General features: G+C 41.6%; 1 protein-coding gene across 1 annotated transcript; it reads left to right on the forward strand.

The window, feature by feature from the left end:
- Positions 1-9,245: 9,245 nt before the first annotated feature.
- Positions 9,246-14,656, forward strand: LOC139417205 (zinc finger protein 180-like). Its single transcript, XM_071166451.1, has 2 exons — positions 9,246-9,842; positions 12,242-14,656. Exons 1-2 carry the CDS (start codon positions 9,485-9,487, stop codon positions 13,174-13,176), a joined length of 1,293 nt encoding a protein of 430 aa, XP_071022552.1. The 5' UTR covers positions 9,246-9,484; the 3' UTR covers positions 13,177-14,656.
- The last annotated feature ends 2,518 nt before the right edge of the window (positions 14,657-17,174 follow it).

Consider the following 17,174-nt stretch of genomic DNA (forward strand, 5'->3'; position numbering starts at 1 on the left):
GCACTACACATATTAGCTTCACGGTTCGTTTTGTTGTTTTGATAGTTTGTTCATTGTTCTTTCTTTAATTAAAGAAGAATGTACGCTTACCACGCTGTCTCCTCCATACAACGACCGTGACAGAAGAACCCACCATAAAAGGACCAAGCAGCGTGTTCAGGAGGAGCAGTCAGTATGGACATGGGAGGAAATACTGGATGGAGCAGGACCCTCCAGCCGGGGGAGTATCGCCTTTCTTTTTTAAACGTTTTTTTATTTTACCCACTTTTCTCCCCAATTTCGTGGTATCCAATTGTTAGTAGTTACTATCTTGTCTCATCGCTACAACTCCCGCACGGGCTCGGGAGAGACGAAGGTCGAAAGCCATGCATCCTCCGATACACAACCCAACCAAGCCGCACTGCTTCTTTAACACAGCGCGCATCCAACCCGGAAGCCAGCCGCATCAATGTGTAGGAGGAAACACCATGCACCTGGCGACCTGGTTAGCACGCACTGCGCCCTGCCCGCCACAGGAGTCGCTGGTGCGCGATGAGACAAGGATATCCCTACCGGCCTAACCCGGACGACGCTAGGCCAATTGTGCGTCGCCCCACGGACCTCCCGGTCACGGCCGGCTGCGACAGAGCCTGGGCGCGAACCCAGTGCCCTAGACCACTGCGCCACCCGGGAGGCCCAGAGTATCGCCTTTCTATGGAGGAGATAGAGGCAGCGAAAGCGGAATGGCGATACTATGAGGAGAAGTACCGAGGGGACAGGACTCTGCCATGGAAGCAGGTAGAAACAGCGCAGGAGGAACGGTGACGAAATGAGGGGACACGGCTAGCACGGAAGCCCGAGAGGATATTGGCTGAGTCAGGTTGGAGACCTGCGCCAACTCCTCGTGCTTACTGTGGGGAGCGTGTGACTGGTCAGGCACCGTGTTATGCAGAGATGCGCACGGTGTCTCCAGTTTGCATTCATAGCCCGGTGCGCTCTATTCCAGCTCCTCGCATTTGCCTGGCTAGAATGGGCATCCAGCCAGGACGCATTGAGCCAGCTCTACGTCCCAGATCTCCAATGCATCCTCACGGCCCAGTGTATCCTGTGCCTGCTTCCCACACTCGCCTTGAGGTGCGTGTCACCAGCCCAGTACCACCAGTGCCGGCACCATGCACCAGGCCTCCAGTGCGTCTCCAGAGTCCAGTAAGTCCGGGTTCTCCTCCCCGCACTCGCCCTGGGGTGCGTGTCCCCAGCCCGGTACCACCAGTGCCGGCACCACGCACCAGGCCTCCAGTGCGCCTCGGCAGTCCAGAGCTTCCGGCGACAGTACCTAGTCCAGAGCTTCCGGCGACAGTACCCAGTCCATTTCCTCATTAGAACACCATGTCCTCATTAGAACACCATGCCCTCGTTAGAACACCATTTCCTCATTAGAACACCATGTCCTCGTTAGAACACCATTTCCTCGTTAGGACACCATGACCTCGTTAGAACACCATTTCCTCGTTAGGACACCATGACCTCGTTAGAACACCATGTTCTCGTTAGAACACCATGTCCTCGTTAGAACACCATTTCCTCGTTAGAACACCATTTCCTCATTAGGACAACATGACCTTGTTAGAACACCATGACCTCGTTAGAACACCATGTCCTCGTTAGAACACCATGTCCTCGTTAGAACACCATGACCTCGTTAGAACACCATGACCTCGTTAGAACACCATGTCCTCATTAGAACACCATGTCCTCGTTAGAACACCATTTCCTCGTTAGGACACCATGACCTCGTTAGAACACCATGTCCTCGTTAGAACACCATGTCCTCGTTAGAACACCATTTCCTCGTTAGAACACCATTTCCTCATTAGAACACCATGTCCTCGTTAGAACACCATTTCCTCGTTAGGACACCATGACCTCGTTAGAACACCATGACCTCGTTAGAACACCATGTCCTCGTTAGAACACCATGTCCTTGTTAGAACACCATGACCTCGTTAGAACACCATGTCCTCATTAGAACACCATGTCCTCGTTAGAACACCATTTCCTCGTTAGGACACCATGACCTCGTTAGAACACCATGACCTCGTTAGAACACCATGTCCTCGTTAGAACACCATGTCCTCGTTAGAACACCATTTCCTCGTTAGAACACCATTTCCTCATTAGGACAACATGACCTCGTTAGAACACCATGACCTCGTTAGAACACCATGTCCTCGTTAGAACACCATGTCCTCGTTAGAACACCATGTCCTCGTTAGAACACCATTTCCTCGTTAGGACACCATGACCTCGTTAGAACACCATGACCTCGTTAGAACACCATGTCCTCGTTAGAACACCATGTCCTCGTTAGAACACCATGACCTCGTTAGAACACCATAACCTCGTTAGAACACCATGACCTTGTTAGAACACCATGACCTCGTTAGAACACCATGTCCTCAGTAGAACACCATCTTTACTCTGTTCATCAATCAGCTGCTTCCTAGACATCCAAGTGTCAACTGTAGGGATCCTCTCTTCATTGAGGTTCTACAAACTCTCACCTTTGGGGTTTTCAAAGGAGAGCTCAACTCAGGAGGTTTACCGAAATCAGGATCACCCATAAATGTCTGACAGATCGACCATGGTGGGATCGCTGACATCCTCAACACTAGACTTACTCCTGGTGACTTTCTTAGACAGAGCACGTGCAGCGGCACACGCTGGGATCACTTTAGGGTACTTTTTCTTAACCCATCTGGTTCCTCATTTCTGAGTTCCTTACAAATGACAGGATTTGGCACAACCTTCCCTCCAGACAAATCATATCCCAATATGAATGAGACCCCCTTCACCGGAAGGCTTTACTCCAACGACAACGGAATGAGAAATGTTTTAAGGTTATGCCAAGGATCATTTTGCTATTCAATTTAGAATTGTAAGACCAATGGAAGTATCAACAAAAAATATTAAATTATTTTATGTCAAAAAAAATTTGTCCGTACTGCTATAACCCATAGTAACCATAGTAACACATTGGATAACATTCACAACATGGAACAACAGTAACCATAGTAACATTGTTTCCCCCAAAACATCTAAAGGAAGTTTGTTCTGAGGTGTCTGTCCTATATCTGCGAGATTTCTTGGGATGTCTATAATCCCTTATTTATGTCACTAAAGTCTTTCCACATTTTGTTACGTTACAGCCTTATTCTACAATAAATAAAAATCCTCAGCAATCTAGGCACAATACCCCGTAATGAAAAAGCGAAAATAGGTTATTAGAAAATATTTCACATTTATTAAAAGAAAAAACATTATTATTATTTATTATTATTATTTACATAAGTTTTCAAACCGTTTATTATGAGACTTGAAATTGAGCTCAGGTGCATACTGTTACCATCATCATCGTTGAGATGTTTCTACAACTTGATTGGAGTCCACCTGTGGTAAATTCAATAGATTGGACATGATTTGGAAAGGCACACACCTGTCTGGCTACCACAGCATTCTGAAGCATTCGTGCTTCTACACCTGCATTGCTTGCTGTTTGGGGTTTTAGAATGGGTTTCTGAACAGCACTTTGAGATATCAGCTGATCTAAGAAGGGCTATATAAATCGATTTGATTTGATTTGAAGCGATATGCCATCCCATCTGGTTTGCGCTTACTGGGACTATCATTTGTTTTTCAGCAGGACAATGACCCAACAGACCTCCAGACTGTGTAAGGGCTATTTGACCAAAAGGGGGAGTGATGACCTGGCCTCCACAATCACCAGACCTCAACCCAATTGAGATGGTTTGGGATGAATTGGACCGCAGAGTGAAGGAAAAGCAGCCAACAAGTGCTCAGCATATGTGGGAACTCCTTCAAGACTGTTGGAAAAGCATTCCAGGTGAAGCTGGTTGAGAGAATGCCAAGAGTGTGCGAAGCTCTCATCAAGGAAAAGGGTGGCTACTTTGAAGAATCTAAAATATATTTTAATTTGTTTACCACTTTTTTTGGTTACTACATGATTCCATATGTGTTTTCATAGTTTTCATGTCTTCACTATTATTCTACAATGTAGAAAATAGTAAAGATAAAGACCAACCCTGGAATGAGTAGGTGTGTCCAAACTTTTGACTGGTACTGTATATCTCATTAATGTTTTTACATTCATTTACATAAAGTCACTTTCTTACAACTTTTTCCATAGCTAAACATGTAAGGAAAGCGTTTTTATTAAACCAAAAGGGATGCTGTCAAAAATGTATTGAACTCAAATGGATTTTCCCAGCCTACAAAGCACTACAGCCACTCTGTGACGACCAGTTCTGCTCTTTTATTGAGGGATCTTGTCACGCCCTGGCCTTAGTATTCTGTGTTTTCTTTATTATTTTGGTTAGGCTATGGTGTGACATGGGTAATTTCTGTGTCTTGTTTTGTCTAGGGGTTTTGTAGTCTATGGGGTTGTGTTCAGTTGAGTGTTCTAGGAAAGTCTATGGTTGCCTGGAGTGGTTCTCAATCAGAGGCAGGTGTTTATCGTTGTCTCTGATTGGGAACCATATTTAGGCACAGGACTCCTAGACTTGGGAGGAAATCCTAGACGGGAAAGGACCCTGGGCACAGCCAGGAGACTATCGCCGCCCCAAAGAAGAGCTGGAGGCGGCGAAGGCGGAGAGGCGCTGGTATGAGGAGGCAGCACGGCGGCGTGGATGGAAGCCAGAGAGTCAGCCCCAAAAATGTATTTGGGAGGAGGCACACAGGAAGGGTGGCAAAGCCAGGTAGGAGACCTGCGCCAACTTCCTGTGCTTACCGGGGGCAAACACCAGGTGTCCCCAGTGCTGGTGAATAGCCCGGTGCGGTACATACCAGCTCCTCGTAATGGCCGGGCTAGAGTGGGCATCGAGCCAAGTGCCATGAAGCCAGATCTACGCATCTGGTCTCCAGTGCGTCTCCTTGGGCCGGCGTACATGGCACCAGCCTTGCGCATGGTGTCCCCGGTTCACCTGCACAGCCCAGTACGGGCTATTCCACCTCGCCGCACTGGCAGGGAGACCGGGAGCATTCAACCAGGTAAGGTTGGGCAGGCTCGGTGCTCATGAGCTCCAGTGCGCCTGAACGGTCCGGTCTATCCAGTACCACATCCACGCATCAGCCCTCCAGTGGCAGGTCCCAACACTCGCCCTGATGTGCGTGTCCTCGGCCCAGTACCACCAGTGCCGGCACCAAGCACCAGGCCTACAGTGCGCCTCGTCTGTCCAGCGCTGCCAGAGCCTTCCTCCTCTCCAGCGCTAGCAGAGTCTCCCGTCTGTCCAGAGCTGCTAGAGTCTCCCGTCTGTTCACGTTTTCCTCTTTCATTAAAGATGTTTATAAATAACCATGCTGCATTTTGGTCCGCCTCTCCTTCCCAGGAAGAAAACCGTTACAGATCTAGTCTAGATTAAACCTCATAGGAAGTTTTATCATGTGGAGGTTTCATTCAGGTCTCTGTTTAACTAGATACTGTTTGTCTTTGGCAGGAGAGAGACCAGACTCTCGCTATGACAGCAGGAAGAGTCCTTCAGGGGAACCAGGCCCAGAGATGCCCAAACCAGCGAGACAACACCACTGCTCCCACTGTGAAAAGAGTTTTCGCTGGTTAGGGAACCTAAAACGCCATGAGAGGACACACACAGGAGAAAAGCCATACCACTGCTTCCAATGTGAAAATACATTTTCCGGATTAGGGGACTTGAAATCTCATGAGGACACACACAGGAGAAAAGCCTTTCCAATGCTCCCAGTGTGGAAAGAGTTTTATTCAGTTAGGAAGCCTGAAGAGCATGAGTGGACACACACAGGAGAAAAGCCTTATCACTGTTCCCAGTGTGGAAAGAGTTTTACTGTAAATAACCTGAAAAGGCATGAGAGAATACACAAAAGATAAATGCCATTCCAATGTTCCCATTGTGGAAAGCATTTTACTCAGAGGGGGCACCTACAAGAGCATGAGAGAATACACACAGGAGAAAAGCCTTACCACTGCTCCCAGTGTAAAAATAGGTTTTCACTAGTAGGGGACCTAACAGCTCATGAAAGTACACACACAGGATTAAAGCCTTACCACTGCTTCCAATATGAAAAGAGATTTTCCCGATCAGGGGACCTAAAAGCTCATGAGTGGACACACACGGGAGAAGAACCTTTCCATTGTTCCCAGTTTAGAAAGTGTTTTACCGTGTTAGCTAACCTGAAAAGGCATGAGAGAATACACACAGGAGAAAAGCCTTTCCAATGTTCCCATTGTGGAAACAGTTTTACTCAGAGAGGGCACCTACAAGAACATGAGAGAATACACACAGGAGAAAAGCCTTACCACTGCTCCCAGTGTATAAATATATTTCCCCGCATAGGGGACCTAAAAGCTCATGAGAGGACACACACAGGAGAAAAGCCTTTCCAATATTCCCAGTGTAGAAATAATTTTACCGTGTTAGCTACCCTGAAAAGGCATGAGAGAATACACACAGAAGAAAATCCGGGCACCGAAGACGTGGATGTCGATTAAGGCAGCCCCCCGCACCTCTCTGATTCAGAGGGGTTGGGTTAAATACGGAAGACACATTTCAGTTGAATGCATTCAGTTGTACAACTGACTAGGTATCCCCCTTTCTCTTTGCCTATAGAGCTCTGCTATAAACATGAGAGCAAGATTGGATTTTATGTTCTGCATTATTATTATTTAAGAAATTATGGTATGTTCTGAAAACTGACTTCAGGTTTTTGAGGAATCTTGACTCACAGGAATACAGTTTTATTTTATGTAGGTTTAATTCAGTTCTCTTCTTAGTATTTAACTAAATGCTGAGAGGGACTAGATTTATCACTGTTCCCACTGTGGAATGAGTTGTATTCAGTTTGGGAGCCTGAAGGGGCATGAGTGGACAAACACAGGAGAGAAGCCTTACCACTGCTCCCAGCGTAAAATTGATTTTCACGAGTAGGGGACCTAAAAGCTTATGAGAGGACACACACAGGAGAAAAGACTTTCCAATACTCCCAGTGTGGAAAGAGTTTTGGTTAAGGAGCCTAAAGGAGTATAAGAAGACACACACCAAAAAAGCCCTACCACCGCTCTCTCTCTATGTGGAAGGACATTTTTCCAATCACAGAACCTGAAATCACATGAGAGAATAAAGGTGCTGTGTTCTGACTTATATTTTTGACTGAGAATTTGTGTTTTTGTTTATGCCACATGAAATCATATTGTTTATGATTATACCTGTCTATATAAGGCCCCACAGTTGACAATGGTGAGCAAACACCAAGCAATGAGGTCGAAGAAATTGAGACAGGCTCCGAGACAGGATTGTGTCGAGGCACAGATCTGGGGAAGGGTACCAAAAAATGTCTTCAGCATTGAAGGTCCCCAAGAACCCAGTGGTCTCCATCAAGTTTGGAACCACCAAGAGGCTTCCTAGAGCTGGCTGGCCGCCCGCCAAACTGAGAAATTGGGGTAGAAGGGCCTAGGTCAGGGAGGTGACCAATAACCCGATGGTCACTCTGACAGAGCTCCAGAGTTCCTCTGTGGAGATGGGAGAACCTTCCAGAAGGACAACCATCTCTGCAGCACTCCACCAATCAGACCTTTATAGTAGAGTGGCCAGACGGAAACCACTCTTCAGTAATAAGAACAGGACAGCCCGCTTGGAGCCAAAAGGCACCTAAAGACTGAACTCTTTGGCCTGAATGCCAAGTGTCTCGCCTGGCGTAAAGCATGGCGGTGGCAGCATCATGCTGTGGGGATGTTTTTCAGGGACTGGGAGACTAATCAGAATCGAGGGAAAGATGAACGGAGCAAAGTACAGAGAGAACAAAGTACAACGACCTTAATCCCACAGCCAAGACAACGGTGGAGTTGCTTCGGGACAAGTCTCTGAATAACCTTGAGTGGTCCATCCAGAGCTCGGACATGAACCCGATCTAACATCTCTAGAGAGACCTGAAAATAACTGTGCAGTGACGCTCCCCATCCAACCTGACAGAGCTTGAGAGGATCTGCAGAGAAGAATGAGAGAAACTCCCCAAATACAGGTGTGCCAAGCTTGTAGCGTCATACACAAGAAGACTCAAGGCTGTAATCGCTGCCAAATGTGTTTCAACAAAGTACGTAGTAAAGAGTCTGAATACTTATGTAAATATGATTTTTCAGTTTATTTTAATAAATTAGCAAAAAAAAAAAAAAAGAACGTGTTATGGGGTATTGTGTGTAGTTTGATGAGTATTTTTTATCCATTTTAGAATAAGGCTGACATGGTAACGTAACAAAATGTAGAACAATAAAGGGGTTTGAATACTTTCTGAATGCACTGTAGGAGCAGTATAGACCTAGTCTGTTCATGAAATACATCTACATTATGTATTGTTACACCATGTTGGAGCAGTATAGACGTAGTCTGTTCATTATATACATGTTCATTATATACATTATATACATATACATATATGTATACATATACATGATGTATTGTTTAACATGTAATTCTCAAAATGAAGGTGTCTGAATTATTGCTACCCATGTTTTCAAAACTCCAGCACCCTCCCCCTGGGAGGATAATGACACTGAAATGTTTTATGAGATTAGAGAACACATTGGGTGGGATCTTAAGCCATTCCGCCATACAGAATCTCTCCAGGTCCTTGATTTATTTTGTCTGCGCTTGTGGACTGCCCTGTTCAATTCAAACTACAGGTTTTCAATGGAGTTCAAGTCCGAAGACTGAAGATGGCCATTGAAAATGTTGATTTTGTGCCCAATTAACAATGTCTTCGTGGATGTTGATGTGTCTTGCTGGAAGATCCACTTATGGCCAAGTTTCAGCCTCCTAGCTGAGAGGTAACCAGGTTTTGGGCCAAAATATCCTGGTAGTGAGTAGTTTATTTATTTTATACAGTAAATTTTGCTAATCTTTATCAAGAGTATCAATAACCAGGTGCATATTTTGATATCTAGTTATTTGACTGAATCAGAAATACAGATGTGGAGTAGATGTAGAGTTTGTTTTAAAATCTCGTAAAAAATCTGAACTAACCAAACAACACTTGTTGCTCTTTGTACGTGTTGATATAATATTCTTATTTAATAGAGAGAAAAACGTTTCCCTAAACTGCTTTATAATATTATAATTCAATAAAGAAATAAAACAGTTTTCCCCCCTCAACTGCGTTGACTCCCTCCAGACAGCAGATGGCGATATGTGTCTTTCAGGCCATGTTTCTACTGTGACGTTTATTCTAGTGGACGGAACACTTCAACAAATGCAGCCACCTCCGTAGCTCGCAAGCCAACAAAGTCGGAACATTCAAGTTCTTTAGACAATTTCGTGGTTTATTTGCCACTATGCTTTACATGTACTTATGTGGGAACAACTAGCTACCCCATTTAATTTAATATATACGTTGTAAGTCAACTAGCTGGCTGGTTAAGTTAGCACTAGTCGCTAACGCTAATGCTAACCAGCTATTATCCCCGACCATGAGTTCACTAAGCTACTCTCCTCCTGCTAAAGAAGAGCTGGGCAGCTGGATGGAGAAGGAAGCTCTCGTCAAAGACGAGGATGAAGAGGAGGCTGTTACAATACAAAAACAAGTAGAGGATGAGGCTGTTACAGTGAAAGAAGAAGAGAAAGACGTTACAGAGAAAGACTCCTTCAGAGTGAAAGACGAGGAGGATGTTACTGTGAAAGAAAAGGAGGAAGATACAGTTTTGGAAGTGGAGGATGAAGTGAAAGAAGACGTTTTTGGAATGAAGGATGAAGAGGGGGAGATTACTGTCACATTAGAGGAGGATGAAGAAGAGAAGACTGGAGATCTGATTAACACCAGTAAATACAGTGAGTACTATCTTATAGAACAGGGACATTGATCTGATTAACACCAGTAAATACAGTGAGTACTCTCTTATAAAACAGGGACATTGATCTGATTAACACCAGTAAATACAGTGAGTACATACAGTGAGTACTATCTTATAAATCAGGGACACAAACTTTGCAGTTGTTGAACTAATGTGTGACATTTAAAAGGGCGCTCTACACTTGAATATGTTTTTGTACATGAATTGTTCATGACGTCCTCCAGTGATTTTAACTTTTCCTGTTGAAAGGTGATATATAAATACAGTAAAGTATAAACACACTAAAAGGAAACAAATATATGTTTTGAGCAAAATTGTGTTTTTTTTAGACAACTGCAAACTTGAAGGAGTGAGTTTTTATTTTACTTTTGTTAAACTAGGCAAGTCAGTTAAGAACAAATTCTTATTTTCAATTACGGCCTAGGAACAGTGGGTTAACTGCCTTGTTCAGGGGCAGAACGACAGATGTTTACCTTGTCAGCTCGGGGATTAAATCTTGCAACCTTTTGGTTACAAGTCCAACTCTCTAACCACACGCCCCAGGAGTGATGTCATAGTAAGGCATTCAAGGAGTTGGCTTGATGGGAAGTCGTGATGTCATCCAATAGACGACTGATCTTCATGTGAATATTGATTATTATTTTTTAAATCCTTCCTGTTCTGTCAAGTTGGTTGTTGATCTTTGCTAGAAAGCCATGACTTTCAAGACTATTTAAGTCAAAACTGTAACTAGGCCACTCAGGAACATTCAGTGTAGATTTGGCCTTGTGGTTTAGGTTATTGTCCTGTTAGTACAGTTGTTTGTATTCAGATCTCTGAAATGCACTCTACCTACGTAACATTTAGTGTTTCCCTGTATTACGCTGGGGAAACAGTTTTCATGGGCACAGCAATTTTAAATAATTTCAGAGTATGCAAAATCCAATGGTTCTAACCGAGAGTCACCTTAACTTTATTGACAGCACCCAAATATATACTGTCATTAATGCTGTTCTTCAATAATTACTCATCATTCTTAATACTGTAGCTGTTTAGTTAGTCACATGTTCAACTATCATCAGCTGATCCAGGAAATAATTTTTGAATTACAGTCAAATGACAAACATCACGACATGCAACAACAACCAACGTGCTTCTTCATTCATTACTCTAGTAAAGACAGTTATGCTGTGCTCCACGTTGGATCCAACATCCCTAACAAATTGGTGTTTATAATGTTATTGTCTGCTTGATTTATAGTGGGGTCTCGTTAAGTCTGTTTGGATACAGAGATACTTAGCTCATAATGTGTAGAGAACTGTTCCTTGATGGATAGGCTATTGTACAACACACAGAGCTATTTTCTTTTATTCAGGAAATTTAGAATGACAACACATTACAGAGTAGCCTAGTGGGATTATTGACAAAATTATCTGGTTATGAAATGTGATGACAAAGACATTTTAGTTTCCATGTTTCACTTGAAATATGAAATGATTTATAGTCCTAGGTCTATGTTATTGTTAGGTGAAGTTATGGGTCCTACAGTAGGTCTATGTTGTTGTTAGGTGAAGTTATGGGTCCTACAGTAGGTCTATGTTGTCAGGTGAAGTTATGGGTCAACGGTGGGTCTATGTTATTGTTAGGGGAAGTTATGGGCCAATTTGCTAAACACTTAGTGTACAAACCCTTATTGTCAGGCTGATGGCAAAGCTAGCCAAAGAGCATTTTTCTAGTTTAAGTTTAAAGCAGTTGATTTGGGACAATAACACAAACATATTAAGCAGGTGATTCAAGCAAGCCTTATAATCCAAAAGTAATGTGAAATGCACTCATAAGCAACCTGGAAATGGATGCTATTTTTGCTGTCAGTCTATGAGAACTCCCCTGAGTTTTCCCCCACGGTGGTGAATTATTATATAGCGACACAGAACTTAATGTGAGTTTCCTTGAGTAGCACTGATAGTAATATTCAGAATACATTGTGAAAAACTAAAATCTTCGCTTACCATTTTTGCTCCATACTACATCCATAACTATCGGTTTCCTAATTAGCGGGAAGGTGTTTCTGCAATTAAATTGTGTGTGCATCGCCCTCGTGCTGCAATTCTAGCTAACACAGAAACGGGGCCTATATTGGAGACCAAAAGTCGTCTGGCACACTGCTTAGGATTTCAACAACTTGAATAACTTATTTCTAGTTACCACTAATATGAAAACAAGACAAAATATGATTGTTGCTAACTTGACTGTCGTAATTGTCAAATAATTTAACAGACGGCAATTGTTGTACAACTTCATGGGTATGCTCTGGGCATCACCTTTTGCCTCAAAAAAACAGTGGATTTCTGCTGTTGCGGGCCTGTAACCGTCTGTCTGACGTTGTCATTTACACAGGAGAGCGACGGGACTATCTTGGATCCTCTGGGAAGCCTCAACAACATCATGATGCTGACGAGGCAGAGAAGAGTCTCTCCAGATCAGAACTCCTCAAGAAACACCAGCAGAGACCCAAAGGAAAGAAACCTCACTGCTGCTCTGACTGTGGGAAACATTGCAAATCTTCATCTAAACTTAAAATACACCAGCGAGTACACACAGGAGAGAAACCTTATAGCTGTAATCAATGTGGGAAGAGTTTTACTAATTCAAGTAATCTGAAAACACACCAGAGAACACACACAAGAGAGCAACCTTACAGCTGTGATCGGTGTGGCAAGAGTTTTACTCAGTCAACCAACCTGGTATCACACCAGAGAACACACACAGGAGAGAAACCTTATAGCTGTGATCAGTGTGGCAAGAGGTTTACTCAGTCAAGTAGCCTGGTATCACACCAGAGAACACACACAGGAGAGCAGCCATATAGCTGTGATCAGTGTGGCAAGGGTTTTACTCGGTCAACCAACCTGGTGTCACACCAGAGAACACACACAGGAGAGCAGTCATGTAGCTTTGAGCAATGTGGGAAAATCTTTTCTCGGATAGGACACCTTAAAGGACACCAGAGAACACACACAGGAGAGAAGCCTTATAGCTGTAATCAATGTGGGAAGAGTTTTACTCATTCAAGTAATCTGAAAACACACCAGAGAACACACACAGGAGAGAAACCTTATAGCTGTGATCAGTGTGGCAAGAGTTTTACTCAGGCAAGCAACCTGGTATCACACCAGAGAACACACACAGGAGAGCAGTCATGTAGCTTTGAGCAATGTGGAAAAACTTTTCTCGGGGAGAACGCCTTAAAGAGCACCAGAGAACACACACAGGAGAAAAGCCTTATAGCTGTAATCAGTGTGGCAAGAGATACTCTCATTCAAGTGGTCTGATTAAACATCAGAAAATACATGCAGGAGATCCACAGAGTGTAGAATGACCTCCAACACCAGACCTGGGTAGTAGAACACAGAGTGTAGAATGATCTCCAACACCAGACCTAGGATTAAATGTCAGGTATTGTGAAAAACTGGGTTTAAATGTATTTGGCTGAGGTGTATGTAAACTTCTGACTTCAACTGTATATACTTCAAATCACATTTTATTTGTCACATACACATGTTTAGCAGATGTTATTGCGGGTGTAGCGAAATGCTTGTGTTTCTGGCTCCAACAGTCCAGTAATATCTAGCAAGTCATTTCTAACAATACACACAATCTAAAGGAATGGAGTTAAGAAAATATAAATATTTTGACGAGCGATGTCAGAGCAGCGTAGACTAAGATATGAAATGAGTAATGCATAGACTAAGATACAGTAGAATAGGATAGAATACAGTATATACATATGAGATGAGTTATACATAGACTAAGATACAGTAGAATAGGATAGAATACAGTATATACATATGAGATGAGTAATGCATAGACTAAGATACAGTAGAATGGGATAGAATACAGTATATACGTATGAGATGAGTAATACGTAGAATAGGATAGAATGCAGTATATACATATGAGATAAGTAATGTCAGATATGTAAACATGCAGGAGATCCACGAAGGAAAGATAGTGATGGTGCTCAGTGACGTTGTTGCAAATGGTGGGGAACAACCAATTTCGGCATTTTTATAATTTTACCCCCGTTTTTTCTCCCCAATTTCGATTTTAAAATTTTATCTAGTTTCATTGGTGGAGTTTAAACACTTAATCGGCGAAGGAAAGATAGTGATGGTGCTCAGTGACGTTGTTGTAAATGCAACCAATTTCAGCATTTTTTTAATAATTTACCACCGTTTTTTCTCCCCACTTTCGATATTGTGATGTCTACAGCGCTGTTGGCTGGTCGTCATTGACCTTACGTAGGTTTAAACACTGGTATACACTGATTTACAAGGCCATATTGGGTAAAATGCCATTTTATCTCTGTTCTTTTTTAGTCAGGTCGGTAAATAAATATCAATTACGGTCCCATTCTGATTTGCTTCTAACAGTACTAAAAATTAGAGCAGGTCATGGTAGAAATAGTTCTAATTACTTAGCTCCGTTGTCCTGGAATTCTCTCCTGAACATTTTAAAATGTGATGATCTAGTTTCGTTGGTGGAGTTTAAACATTTCATCGATGTATATATCATAGAAGAGTGTAATTGTTTTTAGGACAGCTGTTTTTAGTCAAGACTTTCGTGTTTTTAACGTAAAATGTTTTTGTTGTACTGTATGTGTGTTTATAGCTTTGTTTATTGTTGTGTTAGTGTATGTAAGTTGTTTTGTCTGAAACGTTGTTCCCCCTGCTGCTATTGGACCAGGTCTCTCTTGGAAAAGAGATGTTATCTCAATGAGATAAACCTGTATAAATAAAGGTAAAATAAAAATATTGTCTCATCGCTGCAACTCCCCTACGGGTGCAGGAGGCGAAGGTCGAGTCATGTGTCCTCTGAAATATGACCCGCCAAACCGTGCTTCTTAACACCTGCCCGCTTAACCCGGAAGCTGTCAGAGGAAACACTGTTCACCTGATTACCGAGGTCAGCCTGCAGGCGCCACAAGGAGTCGCTAGAGTAGTAAGGCCCCTCATAACCTTTTTTCAACACACTCGACACTCCCAACACTTCCAACTATCAATCTCTTTGGCACCGTAGACATCAAGTCACTTGACAATAATGTTCCATACAACGTTGCATTCCATGTTTGAAAGGTCTGTCATTTTCATTGAAGACAATCAAAGTTAACATTCCATAAAACTTCATTTAAAGGCTGAGTCTCAAATAGTCGCCTGTCCCTTTTAATAGCCGGGCAATGGCACACATTACAGCAAATACATTTTGGGTCTAAATTAAAGGATCTACAATTATAATTTAATGACATTCTTTAAATAAAATGTCCATAATATCTGGATTTATAGTGGAATGATATTGTTTCACAATATTCCTTCACATTTTTGTTTGACAGCAAAAGCCAAACTGTCTTCTGTTGTCAAGATGGGAAAACCCCACTACTAATAGTTACTACATAGTAACATGTTCGAATAATAGTTACTACATAGAACCATGGTCTACTAATAGTTACTACATAGTAATGTGGTCTACTAATAGTTACTACATAGAAACGTGGTCTACTAATAGTTACTACATAGAAACATCGTCTACTATTAGTTACTACATAGTAACACGGTCTACTAATAGTTACTGCATAGTAACATGGTCTACTAATAGTTACTACATAGAAACATGGTCTACTAATAGTTACTACATACCGGTAGTAATATGGTCTACTAATAGTTACTACATAGTAACGTGGTCTACTAATAGTTACTACATAGAAACATGGTCTACTAATAGTTACTACATAGTAACATGGTCTACTAATAGTTACTACATAGTAACGTGGTCTACTAATAGTTACTACATAGTAACACGGTCTACTAATAGTTACTACATAGTAACACGGTCTACTAATAGTTACTACATAGTAACACGGTCTACTAATAGTTACTACATAGTAACACGGTCTACTAATAGTTACTACATAGTAACACGGTCTACTAATAGTTACTACATACCGGTAGTAATATGGTCTACTAATAGTTACTACATAGTAACATGGTCTACTAATAGTTACTACATAGTAACATGGTCAGAGGATATTAGGGTGAGAAACATGGTCTACTTATAGTTACTACATAGTAACATGGTCAGAGGATATTGGGGTGAGAAACATGGTCTACTAATAGTTACTACATAGTAACATGGTCAGAGGATATTAGGGTGAGAAACATGGTCTACTAATAGTTACTTCATAGAAACATGGTCTACTAATAGTTACTACATAGTAACATGGTCTACTAATAGTTACTACATAGTAACATGGCCTACTAATAGTTACTACATAGAAATGTGGTCTACTAATAGTTACTACATAATAACATGGTCTAATAATAGTTACTACATAGTAACACGGTCTACTAATAGTTACTACATAGAAACATGGTCTACGAATAGTTACTACATAGTAACATGTTCGAATAATAGTTACTACATAGTAACATGGTCAGAGGATATTAGGGTGAGAAACATGGTTCTACTAATAGTTACTACATAATAACATGGTCTACTAATAGTTACTTCATACTAACATGGTCTACTAATAGTTACTACAGAGAAACATGGTCTATGAATAGTTACTACATAGTAACATGGTCTACTAATAGTTACTACATAGAAACATGGACTACTAATAGTTACTACATAGTAATGTGGTCTACTAATAGTTACTACATAGAAACGTGGTCTACTAATAGTTACTACATAGAAACATGGTCTACTAATAGTTACTACATAGTAACATGGTCTACTAATAGTTACTACATAGTAACACGGTCTACTAATAGTTACTACATAGTAACATGGTCTACTAATAGTTACTACATAGAAACATGGTCTACTAATAGTTACTACATACCGGTAGTAATATGGTCTACTAATAGTTACTACATAGAAACATGGTCTACTAATAGTTACTACATAGTAACATGGTCTACTAATAGTTACTACATAGAAACATGGTCTACGAATAATTACTACATAGTAACATGGTCTACTAATAGTTACTTCATAGAAACATGGTCTACTAATAGTTACTTCATAGAAACATGGTCTACTAATAGTTACTACATAGTAACATGGTCTACTAATAGTTACTACATAGTAACATGGTCTACTAATAGTTACTACATACAAATGTGGTCTACTAATAGTTACTACATAAAAACATGGTCTACTAATAGTTACTACATACCGGTAGTAATATGGTCTACTAATAGTTACTACATAGAAACATGGTCTACTAATAGTTACTACATAGTAACATGGTCTACTAATAGTTACTACATAG

Source organism: Oncorhynchus clarkii, chromosome 9, assembly GCF_045791955.1.
Source record: "Oncorhynchus clarkii lewisi isolate Uvic-CL-2024 chromosome 9, UVic_Ocla_1.0, whole genome shotgun sequence".
Classification (NCBI taxonomy): Eukaryota; Metazoa; Chordata; class Actinopteri; order Salmoniformes; family Salmonidae; genus Oncorhynchus; species Oncorhynchus clarkii.